This window comes from Onychomys torridus, chromosome 14 (assembly GCF_903995425.1).
Source record: "Onychomys torridus chromosome 14, mOncTor1.1, whole genome shotgun sequence".
NCBI lineage: Eukaryota > Metazoa > Chordata > Mammalia > Rodentia > Cricetidae > Onychomys > Onychomys torridus.
Genome location: NC_050456.1, coordinates 76,105,787 through 76,130,340, shown reverse-complemented (window position 1 = coordinate 76,130,340; position 24,554 = coordinate 76,105,787). Strand labels below are relative to the sequence as shown.

The 24,554-nt window shown below is 49.7% G+C and overlaps 1 protein-coding gene across 1 annotated transcript; it reads left to right on the top strand.

The window, feature by feature from the left end:
- The first annotated feature begins 11,400 nt into the window (after positions 1–11,400).
- On the top strand, positions 11,401–22,069 carry Slc25a29 (solute carrier family 25 member 29). Its single transcript, XM_036206595.1, has 4 exons — positions 11,401–11,633; positions 16,155–16,198; positions 20,075–20,158; positions 20,441–22,069. Exons 1-4 carry the CDS (start codon positions 11,600–11,602, stop codon positions 21,197–21,199), a joined length of 921 nt encoding a protein of 306 aa, XP_036062488.1. The 5' UTR covers positions 11,401–11,599; the 3' UTR covers positions 21,200–22,069.
- The last annotated feature ends 2,485 nt before the right edge of the window (positions 22,070–24,554 follow it).

Here is a 24,554-nt window from a genome sequence, read left to right as displayed (position 1 = left end):
CACACACACACCGCTAGATAAATAAATGTGATTTAAAAAAATTATTGTGTATTTAATGTGCACTGGTGTTTTGCTTGTATATGCTCTGTATTGAGGGTATTGGATCCCCTGGAACTGGAGTTACAGACAGTTGTGAGTTGCCATGTAGGTGCTGGGAATTAAACTCAGGACCTCTGGAAGAGCAGTCAGTGCTCTTAACCGCTGAGTCATCTCTCCAGCCCCAAATGTAATTTTTCTTAAAGAGCAGATAAACAGGGTGAGTCTTCCCAGCAGCATGAATGCCTATTGAGTCTCTTATGAGTAACCCTAATGAACTCACTGGTCCCTAATCTGGATTTGGGCAGAATTCTTTCTTTGGTCTGCTGATCCTGTCTCTATCTGGAATGAAGAGGTGTTTCTTTACTTTGCCACAAGGAGAGTCACGTGACGTCCAGAGTACCAGGGAGAAAGGAGACTAGGAGGCTTAGGGAGCTGAGGTGAGGGAGGGAGTATGAACTGGGAAGGCGACACTGGGACAGTCATGTTCTCTTAGTCCCGTAGCCTAATTTTTCCTACTCTTTGTCTTCTGACCAACATGCCCAGACTCGCCAAAACTACAACTATCCCCAGAGGGTATCCTCCAGTGCCTTGCACTGGTTCCTCGTTGGCTGTGAACCTCTCACAGACACTGATGGTCTACACTGGTCTTCCTCTACACCCACAGGATACAGTTCAGGGTGGGCTGCTGTTTGGATGGTTAAGTAAAGGTAGATGAGAACTGGTCAGTCAGCAGATGGAGGGACAGATGGATGAGTTGGATGAATAATAGAGAGGCAGGGAGAAGAGGGATGGATGAGTGGGTGGTGATGGATGGAAGGAAGGAAGGGAGGAAGGAAGGGAGGAAGGAAGGAAGGGAGGGAGGGAGGGAGGGAGGGAGGAAGGAAGGAAGGAAGGAGGGAAGGAAGGATGGATGGGAGATGGACAGATGGGTGAACAGATAAGCAAAGGGAAGAAGGTTGGACAGAGACTGGGGTGGATGGGAGATGGATTAATAAATGGATGGAGACCAGGTGGACAGATGGATGGATGGATGGATGGATGGATGGATGGATGGATGGGTAGAAATAGATGAAAGATGGACAGCTATCTGAACAGATAAGCAAGGCGAAGACGGATGGATAGAAATGGATAGATGGAGCAACAAAAAGGTGGGTGGGTGGATGGGTAGTCAGTGGATGGGTGGGTGGACTCAAAGATGGAGAAATGGGTGAATAGATAAGGGAAAGATGGATTAGTAGAAATAGATAACAGATAAAGATGGATGGAGGCAAAGATGGCATGTGGACAGATGAATAGACAGATGTGGACAAGGGAAGGGATAATAGGAGGAAAGAGCAGGAGGTGAGTGGCTACAGGGTGGCTCGGGTTATGGGAGAGGAAGGTTTGTCGCAGTCCACGAGGGAGCAGCTGAAGAAGACAGAAGAATGGCACTGCCTTGCCTCCAGGAGTGACCAGGATCACGAAAGGCCTGAGCAACAGCGGGTCACCTTCCACTCTTTGCTGGAGCTGATGGAGAAGGTGTCAAGGAAGGAAGAGGCCTCTGCCAAGGTGTTCCTCTGTGCGTTGGGGAGGCATGGGGACCCTTGGCCTGAGTTTGTTGTAGAGATGCTTCACCCAGCTACGAGACTTTGGGCCAGTGACATAAACCCTCCAAGTCTCAACTTTCCTAGTAGACAGTGGGTCGCAGGTCTAGCATGGACAACAGGAAAAGCCCAAGGAGTGTCTGATGGGGCCACATCCTATCATGGGCTAGGTAGCTGTCACTGGCATCCCGGCCATCTTTAGGCCTCCTTCACCTGGATATCACAACCCACGCCTGGGACTGCCACAGAGAGATCTTGGGAGAATAAAGGCTTCTGGGACACCACAGGGGTCTAGGAATATGCTACTCATCTTCTCAAGAGTTATACCCGACCAGAGAGACAGATAGTAAGTGTGGGACATACAACCCAGGGACTTGCTGCCCAAAGGGAGCCTGTGAACTCTTTCCTGCTAGACATGGCGACATAAGCCTATAACCCCAGCATTTGGGAGCTGGAGGCAGGAGGATCAGAAACTCACTGCTACATGGCAAATTTGAGGCCAGCGTGGGCTACTTGGGACACTATCTCAGAAAGTAATTTATCCTCAGCTTCCTGAGTGAACCATCCACCCAGCATGACTGGCTTTGGACGGATGTCTCTGTCTTTTTAAAGATTTTATATTTACTTTATGTGTATGTGTATATGTGCACAAGCATGCATGTGCCTGCAGAGGCCAGAAGGTATGAGAATGGTGCCCAACGTTCGTAGTACGAATTTGCGAAAAAGCTGCCTGCCTGTGGTCTTGCTCTCCCCTGCTCAGACCCAAGCTACCCTCAGCCAGTTGTGGTGGCACACTGGTTGGATTTGCTGAAGGAGGCAGAGGCAAGAGGATCCCGAGTTGAGGCAGGCCTAGGAGGCTTCCTTGGGAGAAGCTTTGGCCTGGGCCGAACCACAAACAGTGGTGGGACCATGGAGGCAGCGGCTGCTGCTCTGAGTTGCTGGCTCCTTCTCATCGTGTTGGTGACTGCGGTGATGCTGCTACCTGGGACGGAGGGTTTACTACTGCTTGTTCAGAGAATTGCCAGGACCATCATGTTACAAGAAAACATCGGCAAAGGTCAGTTTGGAAAAATTTGGCAAGACAAATGGTGGGGAGAAATTGCTGTGAAGATTTTCTCTTCTAGGGAAGAATATTCATGGTTCCAAAAGACAAGACAGACATTTATCAGACTGTGATTGCTCCAAAAAAGGAACCATGACCACGCCTATGGTGACTTTGGAATCTTCAAAAGGATGACAGGATCCCACAACGATGATTCCACATGGACTATGATAAAGCCATTAAGCTGATTAACACCACGGAAACATTGACTTTGTACTACAAACTACTCAGAACAATTTCCAGATGGCTAGCTGAGATGATCCACCCTGACAGGCTACTCCAACAAGGACTTGTGACAAGCCCTGAACTTTCTTATTATGCAGAGACTGGACAAATGATACAGGACTTGACAATTAACTCCAAAAATTTTCTTTTTAGGATCCCCTAAAGATGGAAGTAATTTTTAAAAAACGATGCCCACATTCCCAAGAGGTGGGATGGGAGGTTTTCGGTCATTTAATGAGTTTTGGATATTGTCATTGTTTACAATGGTTGGTTACAAGTTGTTAATTTTTTGTTTGTTTGTTTTGTTTTTTTGTTTGTTTGGTTTTTGGTTTTCGAGACAGGGTTTCTCTGTGTAGCTTTGCGCCTTTTCTGGAACTTACTTGGTAGCCCAGGCTGGCCTCGAACTCACAGAGATCCAACTGCCTCTGCCTCCCGAGTGCTGGGATTAAAGGCCTGTGCCACCACTGCCCGGCTACAAGTTGTTAATTCTTAATGGTCAGGAAAAAAGCTAAACAAGGAGATTAGATTCAGAGTTTTTGTTTAAAAAAAAAAAGAAAAAAGAGAATATAGATATGAGGTAGATATGAATCTACTCTGAGAAAAAAGATAAAGAATAATAGGATAAATGGGTAGATCACTGAATCTACTGTAAAAAGAAAAAAGGGAAAGATAAAAATTACAAAAGGTAGACTACTGAATCTATTATGAAAAGGAAAAAGATAGACTATAGATATGATAAGATAAAAGGTCAATTATTGATTCTACATTTTGAAAGGAACTACTTGTTTTAAATAGGATAAGTAATGAAAAATTTTTTGTCTGAGTTTATCAAATGTTACTGGACTGGACATTGTCAAAATATATATAATGGAGTTTTTTGTCTGAATCTGTCAAATGTTAATGGGCTAGACATTGTTAATGTAATCTTAGCTATGTATATATTGTATATACTTATTAGATAGTTTTTCTTGTATTAGTTATAAGCTTTTTTTAAATTTTAGACAAAAACAGGGGAAATGTGGTGGTATTGTATTCCCCAAAATATTGTGCATGCTAATAAACTTATCTGGGGTCAGAGACAGAACAGCCACAATATTAAACATAGAGGTTAGGCAGTGATAGCACACGCCTTTAATCCCAGCACTCGGAAGGCAAAGCCAGGCGGATCTCTGTGAGTTCAAGGTCACATTGGTAATAGCCAGGCATGGTGACTCACACCTTTAATCTCAGAAAGTGAATCTTTAATCCCAGGGAGTGATGGTAGAAAACGGAAAGATATGTAAGATGTGAAGACCAGAAACTAGAAGCATTTGGCTGGTTAAGCATTCAGGCTTTGGAGCAGCACAGTTCAGCTGAGATTCATTTGGATGAGGACTCAGAAGCTTGCAGTCTGAGGAAACAAGACCAGCTGAGGAACTGTTAAGGTGAGGTAGCTGTGGTTTGTTCTGTGTCTCTGATCTTCTAGGATTCACCCCAATAACTGGCCTCAGGTTTGATTTCAGTAATAAGAACATTTTAAGATTCCTGCTACAGTCACCTGAACTGCAGTTACTGATGGTTCTGAGCCACCTAACACAGGTGCTAGGAACCAAACCTGGGTCCTGTGCAAGAGCAGAAAGTGCTCAGAAGCGCTAAGTAATCTCCCCAGCCCCAAATGTTTGTAATACTGGGTTGCATCTTATTTCCTCCCTCTTCCTGTCCATATGTCTTCACCCGAGTGCCTAGGGATCTATTTTTTGTACATGTCCATAGCACTCAGAAAAATGACACAAAGCCAGAGGTGTGAGCCAGATAGCTTGGGATAGATCAGTCCTGCTCTGCTGCATGGCCTGGACAAACCCTGTAGCCCACTTGCTGAGCAAGTGCTATACCACTGAGCAACATCTCTGCCTTTTAAGGACAGAGTGCCAAAGATTTTTGCAGACATACTTTAAAAAGGTCTGAGTATGTGCATGTACACACATACACATAGAGGTCAGAGAAGGTGTTGGATCACCTGAAACTGGAATTACAGGCAGTTGTGAACCACCCAACATGGGTGCTGGGAAACAAACTCAGGTCCTCTGGAAGAGCAGCAAGTGTCCTTAACCAGCAAATTATCTCTCTAGCTCTATAGAGGCACACTTCCAAATCATTACGAAGAGCCAAGAACCATGGCTGTGAAGTGCAACAGACTGTCCCTGGCTGGGCTACCCTGGAGGTCTAAGAGGAGCTAGCTGAACCATCTGGAAGGGGCCTTCTTCGCAGACAGCAAGCAAGAGTATGTTCCATAATGGGCTCCAAAGAGCCAATAGAGTGAGCTGAAGGGTCACTGTGGTTTGGGACACATTTTATAGGTGCAGGCATAGCCTGGCCAGGAGCAGGGGCATGGCTAGCAGGGTAGCAGCAGCTTGGGGAAGGGAAAATGAACAAAATGCCAAGAAGGAGGTAACAACCCAGGCTTACAGACTACCTGCTAGCTGCTAGACATCCTCTCTGTGGTCAGGAAGACCTTTACAGGGGTCATACCTCAGAGGTGAACCACACCCTTCATGCTCTCTATCCTCCCTGGCACAAAAGCCTGGTGGAGCAGACACAGGGCTCCACACCAAAGGGCTGGTGCAGAGGGTAGGTAGAAGCTGACCTCCCTGTCCAGAGCTGCCCCTAAGGCTGGGCAGGAAAGCTGGAGAAGATGTGGACACTGCCTAAAACCCTGTGGACACTCTCGGAACTCCTGGTTCCAAGACACTGAACATTGTTCTCCAGCCTTCTCCCTCAGACTCAGGAGCTGCCCAGGTCTCCCACATCTGATATTCATTGAATGACATGCCTGCTATGACAATGACCAGCCTGGGCTCAGGACACAGGACCCCCTCACTGCCCCTCCCCCAGCTGCTTCTCCCTCTCCTGCCTCCTATGGTACCAAATCAAGGCTGTGCAGGGCACCCTGCCCTCCAGGGCCTGGTGATGCTGACTGTGGACTGGGGAATGGTCTGCTCCTGGCATCATCAGGCTGCCAGTGTGCCAGTGGGAGTCCAGAGGGCATGCAGACTAGGCTACATGTGGTCAGACACTCATGAGAAACCCCCTTGACCTTCCAGGTCTGGAGCACCCTCAACACCTGGCCCCTGCAGCCTATGTGTATTTATCAAGTCATGACCATGCAGCTATTTATACCAAGTCCCATCTTGAGTTTCTGGTGTCTGCTGACTCCTGAAAGCCAAGTTGGGTTCTGAAGTAGGCCAAGACAGCCAGCCTCTGGTCAACCAAGAGCTAACCCCAAGGGAACCATTGGAAAATGTGGGACTCCTGCACACATACACCCAGGGCTGGAAAGCACAATTATTAAATTAATCCTCATCCTCTACTTCTTGGAACTAGAGGATCATGGGTAGCAGGACAACAGCAGAGTTGGGTATTGTCTTCTCCTTGGTTCCTTCCCCAACCCTGAAACAAACATGACCTGAAACAAAGACTCATATGGTGTCAAGCAAAACCAACCAAAGCATGCTAGAACCCTGAGACATTGTTCCCCAAAGCCCTTAAGGTGTGCCGAGGAGGCTGGCTTCAGTGCACGCTGTCTGTCCTGCTCAGGGACTAGGAATCTGATTTAGCTCTACAGGAACTTGATGCTCAACTTTTCTCTTGGAAACCTGAAGGGGGTACTCACATCAAGTACACCAGCCAGCCAAACCAGTTCCAGCCTCCTCTGTGGCTGCCTGCCAGGCTGAGAGAGCCACTCTTGGTTCCGGGTTGTTTCCTACCCCTGCAAAGCTGGCCCCTTCCAGCACTTCCCCGGCTCCTCAGGGTGGCCTACTGAGTAATTGAGAAATGATCTTACAATGTAGCAGACAGCACAGCCTGTAGCACAGGCTGACCTTGAACTCACGCATGATGCTCCTGCTTCAGTCTTCTGAGTGGAAGGCCCTGCCGGAGACCCAAACTCAGGTCCCCTTGTGTCTGTACTTTACCAACTAAGCCATCTCATCAACCTCTTATTAGATTTTTATTTTATAGACATTTATTTTGTGGGGTTTTGTTTAGGGGGTGGGGCATGCAGGCCATAGAGCAAACATAAAGGTCGGGACAGGTAGTACTAACTGATTCTCTCTCTCTTTTTAAAAGATTTATTTATTTATTATGTATACAGCATATATGACTGCAGGCCAGAAGAGGGCATCAGATCCCATTACAGATGGTTGTGAGCCACCATGTGGGTGCTGGGAATTGAACTCAGGACCTCTGGAGGAGCAGTCAGTGCTCTTAACCTCTGAGCCATCTCTCCAGCCCTGATTCTCTCTTTTTACCATGTGTATCACCAGACTTGGGTGTCAGACACCTTTATCCACTACTCCATCTAGCTGACCCCTCCTTACAGGATTTTGTTGTTGTAGAGTGTTGTTCTCACTAAGTAGCTGGAAAGGCTGTTCTTGGTTATCAGCATGACTACATATGGAATTAACTAAAACCCAAAGGTGGAGGGGTAAATCTCTGAGAGCTTTTTGCTTATTTTGACAAGGGAAGATCTACTTTCAATCAAGATCTTTTGAGGTGGGAAAACCTACCTCTAATCTGGACCACACCTTCTGCTGGAATCCTATATAAGGACATGGAAGAAGGAAACTTTTGCTCTTTGCTAGCTTGCTCTCAACCTTGCTAGCAAGTCCATTCTTTCACTGGCATTATAGCCTACTATTTCAGGATTCTAGCATATACTGATGACCACCAGAGACATCCAGCCTCGAAGACTGAGTAACTACTGGATTCTTGGATTTTCCTTCATAAGCAGCCATTGTTGGATTAGCTGGACCACAGCCTGTAAATCATTCTAATAAATCCCCTTTCTATATAGAGAAGTTCTATAATTTCTATAAGTTCTATTCATCCAGAGAACCCTGATACAGTAGTCTTGGCTAGCTTAGAACTCACTATGTAGACCAAGTTGGACTTGACTTTGTAAGAGATTGGCCTGCCTCTGCCTCCTGAGTGCTGGGTCTAAAGATATAAGCTATCACATCCAGCCTTAAAGGATTAAAAAAATTATTATAGACGTGTGTGTGTGTGTGTGTGTGTGTGTGTGTGTGTGTGTGTGTGTGTCTGTCTGTCTGTGGAAGATAGAAGCATTGGATCCACTGGAGCTGGAGTTACAGGGGTCATGAGTTTGGGGTCCAAACTCAAGTCCTCTGAAAGAGCAGGAAGTGCTCTTAACTGCTGAACCATTTCTCTACCCCTAGGATTTTTTTTTTTTTTTTTTTTTTAACTAGAGAAGGGAGACACTGTTAGCCAGTAAGGCCCTACTTCCAAATGCCATCACCTCAGGGCTAGGATTTCTACATATGAACTACAGAGAGAGGACATTCTGATGTGCCAGTCAGGCTCCTTAAGTGAGAACTGGGTAGAGTCCAGTTCTAGAGCTACGAAAGGTTAGGGGAAGGGCTTCCCAGAAAGAGGCAGCCTTCACAAAGGCCCTGAGGCAGGAGCGAGCTTGGCATGTGAACCAGAGCTGAGCAGGAGAAGGCTGGAAGATGAGTGGATGCAGCCATGTTGTTATGGCCCTCCTGTGTCCTTGGCATTGAGCATAGATTTTTATATCAAGCAAGGTAGGGGCTGACTGACAGCCCCATTTGTCGATCAGTATACAGGTTCTAGGGTAAGGAGATCAAAGGACATGACGCTTCTTTTTGCCTACTATTGATTCTGTTTCTCCACTAAACCTGTCCTATGTAAGAACTCAGGAAAGACATTTCCAAATAAAACATGTCATTGTGAGCAGTGACAGTTCCTTCCCCACACTGCTTCTCTCCTACTGTTTGCCCTTTGGCTGGGATCCTCAGAGCTAAACAGCCCCCAGTACCTGTGGGGCAGACTTTGAAGAAATAGTACATTCCTGATGTAATTTTTACCCTTGTAAAATGCAAGAAAACTATAAAACAATACAGCCCCAAGACATGGGCACCCCGTACTCCTTCTGTTCTCTTCCCAGGTAACTACTAAGGTCAAGTATTTGGACCCATCTTGTCTTCTGACCCAGATCACCAAAAGCCTCTCAGGTAGCAAGACTGCTGTCTCAAGTGATTCCCTCCCATATTGGTGCCTGCTCCCCAAGGTGCAAATCAGTGGGCCCTGAGGCATACCCAGCCCCACAGGATAGAGCCTGATCCACTTAGGGCAGCATGCAACCTCAGCTTAGCCTTCCATTCCCTCATACATTTTTGTGCTCAAACTCAATCAGTCCAGAAGTAATACCAGCCCCCCACCACTGGCCCATCCATGCTCTCTGCCTACAAGATACCTAGAGGACAGTGCATAGAGTTCCACTGGATTCCTACAGGGGCTGTCCCTGGGCCCTCCCTCCGGAATGGTTCTGAAGCTCAACTATGGAGTGCCTGGTGTGTGCCAGGCTTCTGGGCCCTTCCCCAGCACTCCTAGAGGGTCAGAGCTCCACACAACCAAGGCCAGGATAGACATCAATGTAAAGGCAGGCTCTTCCATGTTCCTTCCTGACCTCTGTCTGGCTTTTTGATGCTTGTTCTCTTGGAAACAAAACAACAGAGGCTAGAGAAATGAGGCTCAGCAAGTAATACACCTGCCTGCCCAGCATCCACAGGCTCCGAGTTCTACCTCCAGAGGAAGAAAAAGAAACCAGATGTATGGTGCACACCTGTAGCCTCAGCGCTCAGGAGGCTGAGCCAGGAAGAGGGTAAGTTCTAGACCAACCAGGGTTACCTATCAAGATCTTGTCTCAAAAAGAAAAAAAGCCACAAGCAGAATGGACTATCCTTGTCTCATTTCTTAGAACCCAAAGCTAGGTAGAGAAATGAGCTTTACCCACCTGGGTCCCCAGGGCATTCTTATGACTATGTCCTTGTATGAAGACTGTTGTGTTTAATGGCCCGGGCCTTGGGGCATGCCCTACATTCACCCCAGTTCTGATGTGTACCTTTTCCCTCTTACCACCTGCCTCCAGAAGGCACCCAGATGACTTAGAGGCTGTGGAGATCAAACCCAGGCCTCCAGACCCCTAGTTCAGGGCCCAGCAGCCACCACGAGCACTGGACTAGGAGTCAGCAGGCCTGGACTTGGATGTCGGCTTCACGAATGGGTCCATTCAATTCTAAGAATAAACATTACCTCCCAAGGTCCCTGCCTTCAGCTCCGGGCTTCACTGGAACTTTTAAAGACCTTTTCCTCCATGAGATCTGCCACCAGGCAACTCGGTACCCAGTTCAGAGAGGGTAGAGGTGAAGTCAGGATGCAGGTGACCAGAGGAGGCTTTTTATACGAATCTCAGTTCAGGAGAAAGTCAAGACTAACAAGAAACCCTGGGAGATGGTGGTTGTGTCCATCACCGGGACCTGCTTCAAGACTCCTTGCCGTTGTAAATATTAGGAGCAACTGGGTGGGTGAGCACGTCGGGTTCTCACCCTACCTAACCCTTAGTGCTCTCCAAGCCAGGAGAACCTGCACGCTCCTTGCCCTCTATCAAGCTCACCCTGTCCCAAGGCCCAGGGTTGCATGGTGTTTGCGCCCCCCCCCCCCCCATTTAGTCTGCTGGCAGCTCCCAGCCCTGTCTTGAAACCTCTCTCTACAATCTTCAGTAGCTCCCAGGAACACCTCGGGGCTTGGTGGCACCCTTCCATCCATGCGTTCCATTGTGTTTGAAAAGTTTGTCTCAGCCGGGCGGTGGTGGTGCACGCCTTTAATCCCAGCACTCGGGAGGCAGAGGCAGGCGGATCTCTGTTAATTCAAGGACAGCCAGAGCTGTAACACAGAAAACCCTGTTTTGAAAAACCAAGAAATAAAAAAAAAGTTCAAGGGTTGGGGATTTAATTTAGCTCAGTGGTAGAGCGCTCGCCTAGCAAGCGCAAGGCCCTGGGTTCGATCCTCAAAAAAGAAAAAAAAAAAAAAGTTCGTCTCAGCGTAATCCAAGTCCAAGTCCAAGTCTCTGGTCCTGCCTGGGCGCACTCGAATCTCAGACGACCCCCCTCCCCCCCTCCCCCCCCCCCCCAGCGTCTTTGCCGGGAGAGGCCCGGGGCTAGGAGGTCCCTCCAGTGTGGAGTAATGCTGGAACTTTCACAACCAACACCGCAGGCCTTGGAGAGTCGCGGCGTTCCACGTGTGTTCGCCACAGTGTCCCCAGGACACTGGCAAGGACGATGAGGTTGAGCAGCTGAGTCGCATCCAAACACCGAGAGGGGGCCCAGGGTCAAAGCAGAGCGTGCGCCGCCCCTTGCACAGCGAGCGCAGTTGGGAGGTTCCCGGCTCCAGGGCGCAGTGTACCCACTGCACTGCCCCTTTCCTGCACCGCGCGGGCGGGCCCGAGAAGCACAGTCTTTGTCTGCTGCCCCCGTGGTGCCCCCGCCCGCCGTGTCCGAGGCCACACCCTCCCAACCAATGAGCTTTGGCGGCAGCGCCCAGAGCGCGGGGTGTTGTCCGCTCCTCCTGTACCCATTGGTTGCGTTCTGCACCCGCGGGGGCTGCGGCCGGCAGGGCGGGGCGCGCGGCGCGAGGTGAGGCCCCGCGTGCTGGACGCCGGGGGGAGCGCTTTCCTAGGAGTCATCACCCAGCCGTCACCCGGACTAGCTTTGCGCGGGGAGGCCAGACAGCCAGAGCCCCGACGGCCCGGGGGCCCGAAGAGTAGTAGGACTCAGGCGGCTCGCGGGGCCGGGCCATGGCGCTCGACTTCCTGGCTGGATGCGCTGGAGGTAAGGAGACTCCAGGCGTGCCAGGCACGCAGCCTGTGGGGTGCGCGGGGACAGGTGTCTTCTCCATCCTTTCATGTGCACTGGGTGCGAGGTCTGGGGATCCCGGCGGCACCGCGGCTTGGTCAAGAGACAGGGACTGACAGGAGGATGCGCCCGCGGATTCTTCCCTCGAGGCAGCTGTTCCCAGCGAGGCTGGTGACACCGCGCGCGACCTCCTAGAGGGCTGGTCTGACCCCAGGCGCCCAGTTCTTCTCATGTGGTGCTTTGAGCTGCTGAAGGGCGCCGAAGACGAGGAGGTGGTCCACCGGGTGGTCAAGTCAACCTAACTCGGGAAAGCTTGGGGTGGAGAGCAGATCAGGTTTGCCCATGACCCGAGGTGCGGACCTGTTGAACCTTTAGTCCTTTCTTGTTGCCTAGAGACGTGATTTATTTAGTACGTATTAAATACACTGGTTTAGCCATTGGGATTTCAGGTAAATTGGCGGAGATGGCAGTGGTCTGGCTGGTAATGTCAAGGCTGAGTTCAGCTCTGAGGCCCAGGCCTGGCTGGCTCCTCACCCACCTGTCTACTGTCTTCATTGGCTTACCGTCATAGCCCTACCCGGAAAGGTCTCACCTGGAACAGTGATCGGTTGGCCTTGGCCTTAGGTATTTAATCTGTGCTTGCTTCTTCCTGGGTGGAGAAGGCTGGTCTAGCAGGATGCTTTCCCAGGGCAATGATGTGCGTACAATGTGCTTGAGAGCCTCCAGGCTGTTACTATGTCTTCCCTCTGTAAGCCCAGGGAGGGGACAAAGTCCAGGGATTTCTGCAAGTTGTTGAGGAATTAGAAACACAGAAGGGGTCCCATCTTATCCTCCACGTATAGCAGGAAGGATGAAGGCCCCTTCTATGGCCAAAGTCCCCTTGTGTTGTTAAAGTCTCCCTAGGGCCAGGGTTCCATTTGTGGTTGCAACCTGGTCAGCACACTTGTCCTGGGAAGCATTTATTCACCCCCTTGGCCAGACCTGCTTAGAGACCCAGACCACCCCCATGTCAGCCACTCCTTGGACTCTTGCTCAAGTAGGCCTTTCCTGCTTGGGATGTCCATCCATCTTCACCCTTTGAGAGCCAGAGTGAGGGGATCATGTGCCCTACCTCCAGCCCGGGTCTGCATTCTCACCCAGGGGGCATAGAGAGTGCCCAACTACATGGAAGTGATGTAGGATGGGTCTGAGATGGAAGTCACCTGCAGAGCTTTTTTCTGGGTTCATCCAGTAAAGAAGAAAAGGGTTATAACCTCACACTCAGCCTCTCTGCAGGGACAGGGCTGCTGGGGGACAGACAATGATCTGATTGTGCCCTAGGTATGCCTTCCGGGTTCCCATCACTGCATGTTGTCAGACTTGCTCTGAATGTGGGGATCTGGACTTCTAAAGCGCCTGCCTGGATGGGATGATAGTGGGCCCTCTTTTCCAGAGGAAGAATGCACTGTGGGTGTGCCTGAGTGGCCCAGCACACATCCTATCCTGCCTTTAGCCTCTGTGGGAGGCAGGGCAAATATTTTGACTGATGGTTGGTTTCTGGTAGGAACCTTTCTAGTAGAAGGGTGGGATTGCTTCTACCCACCCCCTACTGTGTAATGATGGGTCTCAAATCTTTGGGTTCAGGTTAGGGCATGAGTCAGTGTGACAGAGAAATGCCAGATTACCTGGTATCTGTGTGGAGGGAACAGACCTGTCATCTCTCCCAGAAATGTGCTGCCAGGCGTCTCTAGAACAGTGAGTGGTCCCTTCCTGTCCTTGGATACTCATGGTGTCAGAGTTACCCTGGCTGTGGTTAGTGGCTTTGGATTTAGGAGATGGGTCTCTTTCTGCCAGTGTGACTAGACTAGGGGGATCCTCTTGGAGGTGGTGAAGCAGGGCTCCCTGGCTCTCAATGGGACTGTGAGGTCAAAAAGACATGGGTAGGGACTGGGGATGCCAAGACCGCCTGCTTGGAACCCTCCTGGGGCTTCCTAGCAGAAAGGGTGGGTAAGAGGCTTCATAGTCTCTGCAATGTCTTGTAAGTGGCAAAGACTGTTGTTGCTGGTACCTGTGAGCAGCTGCCCACAGCTGGGCTCTCAGCTGGCACCCAGGAGCCCATGGAAGGAGAGGGAAGAAAGCTAACAGGGTATAACAGATGCCCAGCATACCAGCCACAGGTACTAGGCTTTCCAAAGCCCTAAGAGATTCAGATAAGCCTAAGAAAAGAAGTTCCGGAAGTCAGATTTGTAAATACAAAAAGTGGTAAGCAGGGGTTGGGCCACTGGGCTCTGTGAGGTCTGGTTCTGCCCCCGTAACCACCAACCAGGAAGTTAGAAGCAGGTGAAAATCGGTGGCTCTCCAAAGGGAGGAAACAAGATCCGACCACTAGAAATAGGTGATGTTGTGAGGACATGTGGGGCTCTAGGAGAAAAGGAGCCTGCCTGGAAATGGTGACTAGGGGGACTAGATTATAGTGGAAATTTCCCCGGCTTGGAACAGGGAATGAATCTGCAACTCGAGGGCTGGTGGAGTGCCAAGCAGGGTTGCTTTAAAGACGCAGGCACACCCTTGGCATCCCCGGTGGCATTCCTAAAATCCACACGCAAATCTCTCACGTGTCCTGATAGAACCATGAGGAGGGTTAGCAGCAGGTCTCTCACCTGCAGCACTGGACGTACTTGGAGCCCAGCAGACTTCAAGAGGAGAGGAGCCGTGTGGGGAAGGGGCAGTGATGGGGACCTGGATGGGCGAGAGGCGGCTCACTTGTTTTCCTGGGTGAAGACTGGAGTGTTACTAGAAAGTGTTTTACTGAACTCCAAGTGCTGAACACTACAAGAGCAGATCAAAAGAAATCCAGGGGTGGTAGGTAGCACACTTGCAGAGGCAGGTTGGTTGGTCTCTGAGAGTTTGAAGCCGGCCTGGTCTATATATATAGGGAGATCCAGGCCAGCCAGAGTCACATAGTGAGACCCTGTCTAAAAGAGAGGGGCAAAAAAATGTTACATTACAGAAGGATGCAAGGCACCGTTTGGGAGCAGATGCCACTCACCTTTAGTGTCTCCTGGCAGGATCTGTGGCCAGCCCTGACAGGACCAGCAGAGATGAGTGGTTAGGAGGCAGCCCTGGAGCTGGGCTCCAGTTCCATCACTCACTGGCCATGCACCATAGATATACTGCTGTGGGCTTCTCGGTTCTGGTTTCCTCATTTGTAGAATGAGTTAACCGGCCTCTGGAGTGGGAGGGTTAGGATCAGTATGAACCCAGGATGATGACTAGCAGTTTGTAATGTTCTTGTTCTTTGCCCAACATTAACCACTGCAGTTAGACATAAAATAAGCAACCAAAGGGAACTTCTTTCTTTCTGCATTGCTAAGGGAGGAGCCTAGGACCTCAAGCACTGTGAGCAAGCGCTCCACCACTGGCTGTAGGCCAGCCTCAAAGAGGCTCTCTAGCAGATGTTTCCTAGAGAAGGAAACCTCGATGACTTCTGTTTCTACTGAGAAACCGGGTCATTGGGCTGCAAGGGTGTGGGGATGCAGAGGAGTCCTACTCGCAGGCCACTCTGAGGAATGTGCTTAAGCCTTCGAAGAGAGGTGAACCTTGGTCTTGAGGGTGGGGTCTCGGACAGGCCCTTAAGTGATAAATGTACTGACACTCGGGAGGTGTCAGCCAGCAGGCAGCAGGTCCTCAGGTAGTATTTCCTGGGGGTTCCTAATCTCCAGGCCATCCTGGAGTGTGTGTGTGGTGGGAGAGTAGGGGAAGAACAATGCTAAGTGCCTTTCAGGTGAGAGGAGTAAGGCCAAGACAATGAGTCCTTTGTGAGCATGCCTGGAGCTAAGTAACAGAAGGAAAAATTCAAGTCCTGGTGGCAGGTTTACCTTCAACTCCAACATCTCGGGTTCAAATCCCAGTACAGGCTAACCTCTGACTCCAACATCTTGGGTTCAAATCCCAGTACAGGCTAACCTCTGACTCCAACATCTCGGGTTCAAATCCCAGTACAGGCTAACCTCTGACTCCAACATCTTGGGTTCAAATCCCAGTACAGGCTAACCTCTGACTCCAACATCTCGGGTTCAAATCCCAGTGCAGGCGTTAACCTCTGACTCCAACATCTCGGGTTCAAATCCCAGTGCAGGCGTTAACCTCTGACTCCAACATCTCCGGTTCAAATCCCAGTACAGGCTAACCTCTGACTCCAACATCCCCTGAGCCTCCCGTGGTGTCAGGCTTTGGGACGGTGATGTACAGTTCCCAGGGGACATAACACCTCAGGGAGCTGCAGGGGAAGGCAGAGGACACAGCTTTGAATCAAGCGGATGCTGGCTGCCCCTTGTTACCAGAGGTGAGGTTACAGGAATTCCTGGGATGGGCCCAGGGTCCCATAGGGACCTGGTCAATGTGTCCTTCCCATGTGTCATGCTTGTCCATCCTTCCTTGCCAGAACCTCTCCCCTCTATCCCCCCAAGATTCTGCAAAGTTCAGAGGCACTTGGTCACGGGTACCTTTTTCTTCTAGGTGTGGCAGGTGTGCTTGTGGGACACCCTTTTGACACAGTCAAGGTGAGTTTCTTGTGGAGGTACAGACAGGTTGGGACAGACCTGCAAGGCTTCTGCCCCAGGAACATAGTAAAGGTCATCCCTCGGTTTTGAATGAAGGCAGGGCAGCTGTCTCTCACTGAACACACTGACAGACTCTTCCTCCTAGGCATTGCATTTCCCACAGAGGCTGAATTGCATCTCAAGCTCACAAGTTCTGCTTTACTTGGCAGGCAGAGATTGAGGTGTTGATGGACGAGTTTCTTCTCAACATCTGGAGAAAGAAAGCTCATCTGGTTGTGATGTATAGTTCCCCTAGCATCTTCTTTGAATTATTATTACTTTACGTGTTTTGTCTGCACGTATGTCTCTGCGTCTTGTGTGTGCCTGGTGGAACTGGAGTTTCAGGTGGTTGTGAGCAGCTGTGCGGGTGCTGGGAATTGAACCCAGATCTTCTGGGAGATCAGCCAGTGCTATTAACTGCTGTTAACTCCATCTCTTTAGCCCCACCCCCAACATCTTCCTGAAAGAAAAGGCAGAACTATGAGGAATCAAACCCTCCTGGGCCAGGTGTGGTAGGTAGAACACACCTGGAATTCCAGCCCTGGGGAGAATTGAGAATTTGAGGCCAGCTTGTGTTAGAAAAGCCTGCCTTTAATCCCAGCACTCAGGAGGCAGAGGCAGGCGGATCTCTGTGAGTTGGAGGCCAGCCTGGATTACAGAGGGAGTTCCAGGACAGCCAGTTCTGTTACACAGAGAAACCCTGTCTTGAAAAACCAAAAAGAAAAAGAAAAAGAAAAGAAAAGAAAAGCTCGCCTCAACAGCTGGGTGTGGTAGCAGACCCTAAGGTGGCGGCATTGGGGGGGGCTAAGGATTACAAGTTTGAGGCCAGCCTGAGCTGCATAGCAAGTCCACACCTGAAATATACTCAAGGGCATTTCTCTCCCTGTCTTTATGGATCGGTGCTTGTCATGACTTTTGAGTGCTGGCATGGACCTACCTGCAAGGCAGTGTCACCCAGCAAGGTCCTAAGGAACACCACTTTCAAATGGCCACAGCTCTGAACACGAAAGCCCTGGGGCAGGTACCTCTTGAATCACGCCTAGATTAACTGGAGCTCCTGGTTCTTAGGGTCCCAGAACAGAGGTCAAGGAGACAGACCCACATCCCCTGTGGAAGTTTCCCCTGTGGCTGGAATTGTAGGTGCTCAAGAAGGTCCCATCAGGACCCTGCCTCGGCCATTTTCCAGGCACCCATTGGCCCTGTGAGCGGCAGGCAGGGCCCTAGACCAAATCTGTACTTGGTTCAGGCTCTAAGCCAGGCTCCTTTCCCACTCATGTAAGGGAAAAGCTGGAGGCTGGACACATCAACCTGAGCTGGGTTGAGTTTCACTTCCTGGTTCTTCCTTTTTTTTTTTTTTTGTCTTCAGTGAACCAGGTGTTTGTTGGCAAGGGAAGGAGCTCATTAATTCAAAGGTGGGATTTCTTCCTGTGTGGGTGTGAGGGCTTGGCCTTGTGCACTGTCTTCGACCTTACAAAGCTCAGTTCTTGGTCTGGGCATCTGTGAGGTGAGGGGTGGATGAGGTCACTAAAGCCGGTTGTTCATTGAACACCAGGATAACTTGAGTCACGTTAATAGGTTAATGCGGGCTCTAGACAGCAGAGACCTGTCACCTGGTATCCCTGGGGAGAAGGCTGGAAAGCAGACTCTTGGCAAGCAGTGGCCCCTGAATTCCAGTCATAGGTTTGCAAGAACGAGGCCCTGATACACCCTGTCCACCAGGCAACCCACCATGCCCACATCCTGCCTGGATATCTTCTCCCACAACGAGCCTGGCCATATTCACATATCATTGTGTTTATTATAACTTGTGGTCACATGTCTCAAACACCTCCCACAGCTGTGTCCAGCCAATAAGAGCCATGGATTCACTCCCTTAACGTGGCATTGCGGAGGCTGCGGACTTGACAGGTACTAGATTCTGACGCAGGCCCCTCAGGCAAGAAAGCACTTTTGTCTTGGTAGCCCCAACACCTCTGAGCTGCTGAGCCCATGACCACCCTTCTGTAGTTATCCAGCCATAGGAGTCACTCCCTTGCCCATGAGTACCTGGAAAGTGATCTTTCAGAAAATTAACTTGTATACACCCCGATCCCTAACTATGGTTGGGCCATTGGCATTCAAGCAAACTGGCCATTAAAAAAAGCTGTTTGGGTTGGGGATTTAGCTCAGTGGTAGAGCGCTTGCCAAGCAAGCGCAAGGCCCTGGGTTCAATCCTCAGCTCCAAAAAAAAAAAAAAAAAAAAAAAAAAAGCTGTTTGGCCGGGCGTTGGTGGCACACGCCTTTAATCCAAGCACTCAGGAGGCAGAGCCAGGAAGATCTCTGTGAGTTCGAGGTCAGCCTGGGCTACCAAGTGAGTTCCAGGAAAGGCACAAAGCTACAAAGAGAAACCCTGTCTTGAAAAACAAAACAAAAAAGCTGTTTGTTTTTAATGTGCATGGGTGTTTTGTCTGTATGTGTGTATGTGTACCATGTGTGTGCCTGATGCCCACAGAGTCCACAAGAGGGCATTGGATCCCCTGGAACTGGAGTCACAGGAGATTTGAGCCACAGAGTGGACGCCTAGAATTGATCCTGGATCCTCTCATAGAGCAACCAGTGCTTTTAATCACTGAGCCACCTCCCCAGCCCCTGGCACGTCTAGGTAAACCAGTGTAGCTCTATCACTGAGCTACAACCCTAGCCCATGACTGACCTTTCTGAATCAGGTCAAGGGAGCTCCCTAGCTCGGGAGACCGTGATGTAACCTAGTTTCCCCCACAGCAATAACATGGATTCCAAGTTCAGGATATGCCCTCTCCTCATGCCACCATGAAGCCAGCGTATCAGGAGCAGATAAGCTCTCAGGCAACCAAGAGTACTCTGACATGGAAGAGGTTCTGGGCCACTGGGCCTGGCAGTGGCCCTAGCTCCTGGAGTTATTGCCATGGGTACCTAGGGAGGCTGTCCACTGGCTGTACCGCTCATGACTCATGGTCATGGTTGTCAAAGGGCTACTAGCAGAAACCAAGCAGGAGCAGAACGGAGGCCCAGTACCCCACCCTGGTGGAGGTTAGTGGTGGGACACCAAGCTGGGGTTCCCCTTTGACCTCAGCCTCATATGGAAGGACAAGTGTCACCTGAACAAGGGTTGACCCACGAGCTGGTCTGGTGGTAATGCACACGAGAGACTTCTCCACTCGTCTAGGGGACTCCCAGCCTGTGGTGGTATTGTGTTCCCCCAAAATATTGTACACCCTAATAAACTGGGGTCAGAGAACAGAACAGCCACTAGATAATAGAGGCCAGAAAATGGTGGCACACATGCCTTTAATCCTATCACATGGGAGGCAGAGATCCATCCAGATCTCTGTGAGTTCAAAGCCACACTGGAAACAGCCAGGAATAGCAACTCACGCCTTTAATCCCAGGAAGTGATGGCAGGAAGCAGAAAGGTATTTAAGGTGTGAGGACAAGGAACTAGAGCTGGTTAAGCTTTTAGGCTTTGAGCAGCCGTTCAGCTGAGATCCATTTGGATGAGAACTCCGAGGCTTCCAGTCTGAGGAAACAGGATCAGCTGAGGAATTGGCAAGGTGAGGTGGCTGTGGCTTGCTCTGCTTCTCTGATCTCCCAGCATTCATCCCAATAACTGGTCCAGGTTTGATCTTATCAATAAGACTACACCAGCCCATCTGCAGCTGACTGTCCTTGTAGCTGTTAGCTCTCAAACACCCAACCTGGCCGCACCCTGGAACCCCAGTTTCACAGAAAGTTACTTGGCTGCCAGCCTTGTGCACTGCAGGCCAGGGGAATTGCCTCAGTAGCTCCATCCATCCCCGCTCACTGGCTCTGCCCCTGCAGGTGCGGCTGCAGGTACAGAACATGGAGAAGCCCCAGTACCGAGGGACTCTGCACTGCTTCCAGGCCATCATCAAGCAGGAGAGTGTAAGTGCCTGGGCGGGGCAGTTGTAGGGCTGGGAAGCAAGCCTGAAGGTGCTACTGTCCCAGGCCAGAGGCCCAGGAAAGGTCATCGGGGTACTCATGAGGGACCATGGCTATGTGAGTTGATTGATTGAGGACTGCATCTAACAGAATTCTGCATGCTGCCTATGAGCAGCCAGGTGGTTAGGGCTGCCACTTGGGTATGGAGGGCCCACTTGAGGAGAGTGGCTGGGCAACACAAGCAGGGTGGCACCCCTCATCCTGATGGTGTTTCTGTTTCTGCAGGTGCTGGGCCTGTATAAAGGCCTGGGCTCACCACTAATGGGGCTCACCTTTATCAATGCCCTGGTGTTCGGGGTGCAAGGCAACACCCTTAGGGCCCTGGGTCAAGACTCCCCACTCAATCAGTTCCTGGCTGGTGCAGCAGCAGGTGCCATTCAGTGTGTCATCTGCTGCCCCATGGAACTGGCCAAGACAAGGCTGCAGCTGCAGGATGTGGGCCCTGCTCGAACCTACAAGGGCTCCCTGGACTGCCTGGTACAGATTTACCGGCACGAGGGCCTGCGTGGCATCAACCGAGGCATGGTGTCCACACTTCTGCGCGAAACGCCTAGCTTTGGTGTCTACTTCCTCACCTACGACGTACTGACACGCGCCATGGGCTGTGAGCCAGATGACCGCCTGCTGGTGCCCAAGCTGCTGCTGGCAGGGGGCACGTCAGGTATCACATCCTGGCTCTCCACCTATCCTATGGACGTGGTTAAGTCACGACTGCAAGCCGATGGGCTGCGAGGAGCCCCTCGCTACCATGGCATTGTCGACTGCATGCGGCAAAGCTACCAGGCTGAGGGCTGGCGGGTCTTCACACGAGGGCTGGCCTCCACGCTGTTGCGTGCTTTCCCGGTCAATGCTGCCACCTTTGCCACAGTCACTGTGGTGCTTACATATACCCGGGGTGAGGAGGCCCAGCGAGACAGTGAGGCAGTTCCAGGCACCCCTGCAACCCCTGCTGGACCTGCTCTGGCCCAGCCTTCCAGTCTGTGATGCTGGCCATCTCACCAACATCTCCAGGGCCACATTGCTGAAACATGACACAGATAATGTGGCTCCTCGACCAGTCTCCTTGCTCCTTGGCTAGTGATACCAGCTAGGCTATACCCCACTGACCTCCTTTTTCTTAGCTGTAAACTGGGGACTCTTCCTCATACATGGTACATTTGGGAAGGTCAAGCCTGGCTAAGTCTACACTCTGCAGACAGCACTACCAAGAAGAATCTCCCAAGTCCTACACTCCAGGCTCTCTCCTGAGCCAACTGTAACAAGTTGGCCAAGGACCTACCCATTCCCCAAATCCTCCAGCCATGGAGTCCCAGGAAGATACTTGGCCACCTCTTCACATTAAGGGGGCAGAGGATAGTGTAGAGTGCCCCTGGTGATTCTCAGCTGCTGCCCTTCCACTGCAGATGGGGGCTGGGGACCTGGCACCAAACCTGTTGAGGATCCTGCCCATGCGGGTCCTGCATGGGTAGCAGCAGATAGGCTGCTGGCCTCAGTGTCTTCACAGTGAAGTTGTGTGACAGCTATGGCAAGAGGAAGTCTTCTCATCCCTGGGCCTCTCGCTACTTGTCTGTAAAATGGGGAGCGGGGTCAGCCCATGTCTAGCTCACTACTGCCAGCCAGGATTCCCAACAGTGGGTAGGCAGGGTGGGCAGAGGAGCCCAAAAGAGCACAGTGTGAGATTGCTCCACTTCCCAGTACGTCTTTTCTGGGCGTTCTCAGTGCCTGTGCCCCTGGTCTTGACACCAGGTAGAGTGTAACCAGTTTGGGTCCACCCAAGCAGGTGACTGTGCTCTCCAGCTGGATGTCACTGTTGTACAGGACCCTCTAAAGGAATAAACTCTTGTTTCCTAAGTGTGCAAGGCTCCTCTCTGCATGGTGCAAAGGATTTAATTTCCTTCCGTACCCTGGATTCAATGGCTATGGTCTGTGTTCTTGGACCTGGTCATATAACTTGAGCAGATCAAGGGTACATTGAAGCCTTCCTGGTTCCACATGGTGGTAAATGGAGGCATGGGCATTACTTAAAATCACAAACATGCCCTTTAGCAAGTACTGGCTGTCATTCTAGGAATCAGAGGCCTGTGGCAGGGACATGGATCCCCTGGTAGAGGAAAGGTAGGAGTGGAGATATCCAATGACTTTGGCAGCTAGTGTGTGCCCTGTGACGAGTCTCTCTATCCTGCCAGCTCCCAGATCAGGACATGGAGACTTACTATTAACATGAAAGCATAGCCTTAGCTTAGCTTTGTTTCTAACTAGCTCTTGTAACTTAAATTAGCCCATTTCTATTAATGTTGCCACATGGCTCAAGACTTTTACCTTTCTTCCTGCATGTCCTGCTTCCTTTGCATCTGGCCGCTAACTCCCCCTTTCTTCTTCCCAGAACTGTCCAGAAGCCCTGCCTATACCTCCTATTGGCCCTTTAGATTTTTTTTTTTCCCGAGACAGGGTTTCTCTGTGTAGCTTTGCATCTTTCCTAGAACTCACTTGGTAGCCCAGGCTGGCCTCGAACTCACAGAGATCCAACTGCCTCTGCCTCCTGAGTGCTGGGATTACAGGCGTGCGCCACCACCACCTGGCGGTCATTTAGCTTTTTATTAAACCAATCACAGTGACATATATCTAGCAATATTTCCCCCTTTTTTATGTATATAAAAAGGAAAAGGTTTTAAGTGTAACATAGTAAAACTATATACAATAAGAACAATTATAAGGTAAGAATTAACATTTACCATATCCAGTCCATTTGTATTTGGCAAATTTTGAGAAATTATTCTATTATCTATCTTACCTTGATGAGTTCAGAGTTTTTTACCTAAACTATTTTTTATCATAACTTGTATTACCAACCCAAAACTATCTATCTAGACTTCAAAACATTTTCTTAGACAATATAAGCTTTTATGTCTCTCAACTATATATTCTTTATACCTCTTTTGTGAGTTTCTTTTCTGAATTTGGTAACAAGGAAAACTGTAACTGTATCATCTTCAACTCCATCAGAGACCTGAGAAGGATATAATGTTACCTGAGTAAACACAAGGAAAACTATAACTGTATCATCTTCACTCCATCAGAGACCTGAAAGATATAATGTTACCTAAGTAAACAAGAAGTGTCAAGGAAACAACTTCCAAAACTATAGAAATGACAGAAACATCTGGCTGCCTGGCCAGTCACCCCAGGTTCCTCTGCAATGCTGGGGCATCCATCTTTGGCCTCCAGGTCTAGAATATCTGACAGGCTTTTCTGTAAGCGGGAATTTTGAAGGACTGCCCTACTTTGTCTTGTCAAAGTTAGGCAGTTGCTTTCTTTTGTGTCCTGCTTGTCCAGTTTGGATAGCATACTGTCAGCAGTCGAGGCAAGGGAAGTTTCTTTGCCCAGTGGCTAACTTTGCTACAATAAAAGCAAACTCCATATTGAGGTTCTTTGATTCCCACCATCTTTTGAAGTGAATTGATGCTGCCAGGAGCAGATGTATCTCACTGTCATGAAAAGCCTTATTAAAACATTTTAAATGCCATATTCTGTAGTCTTGGAAATATTTCAAGATCACCTATCTCCCTAAAATATATCTGTTTAACCTTGAAAACATACCTAATATGACTACAAGTTTGCTTAATATAGATGACTTCTACTCTGCATTTCTTAATTATACATTACATTTTAAAATAAGCTGCATAAGCACAATACCCCAAACAGTAGTAGAAACATACATAGATTATAACAAAAATAACTTTAAATTTGTATCAATATACTAAAATCCATACCAAGGTAAAATATTTGAGGTTTACAGTGTCTTTTTAATCCTATATGCCTATATCCCTCCCTACCCCATGTGCCCCTCCCCCCCCCCCCCTGTAAATGATGACAAACATAACCCACCAAATTACCAAAACCCACCCACCCCACCTCTTGGGAATGTGGGCATTGTGTTTGTTCTCTAGACTGCTTCCTGTTGTCTGTGAGTGACGGCATCTTTAGAGGACCTGAGAAAATTGAGGTAACAGTCAAGTCCTGGGAAAACTAGTCCTAACATATACTGTCCAGTCTGTGGAATGGGAAAGCACAAGGCTTATCTGCAGTCCTGGTTAGAATGGTCTGTGAGGCTCGACCATCTCAGTCAACAGCCTTGAAGTTGTTCTGGATGCAGAACTCTGAGGAAACTGCAACAGAGGCACTCTGAGAGGCTGGATCACCTGGTCTATTTGTCTTCATTGGTATCCGGTCCCCCCCCCCCCATCTGAAAATACACAGACTTTTAAAGGTAACTTGTATGTCTGCATCAACACAGTATGGAATGTGCAGTGTGCTCAAGTCAGTTAAAGATCATACCTTT

Excerpts from the sequence above, each read along its gene's own strand:
- Slc25a29 (XM_036206595.1), top strand. The coding sequence starts at position 11,600 with ATGGCGCTCGACTTCCTGGCTGGATGCGCTGGAG. Across the intron at positions 11,634-16,154 it reads CCTGGCTGGATGCGCTGGAG|GTGTGGCAGGTGTGCTTGTG; the intron begins GTAAGGAGACTC and ends TTTTTCTTCTAG. Across the intron at positions 20,159-20,440 it reads CCATCATCAAGCAGGAGAGT|GTGCTGGGCCTGTATAAAGG; the intron begins GTAAGTGCCTGG and ends CTGTTTCTGCAG.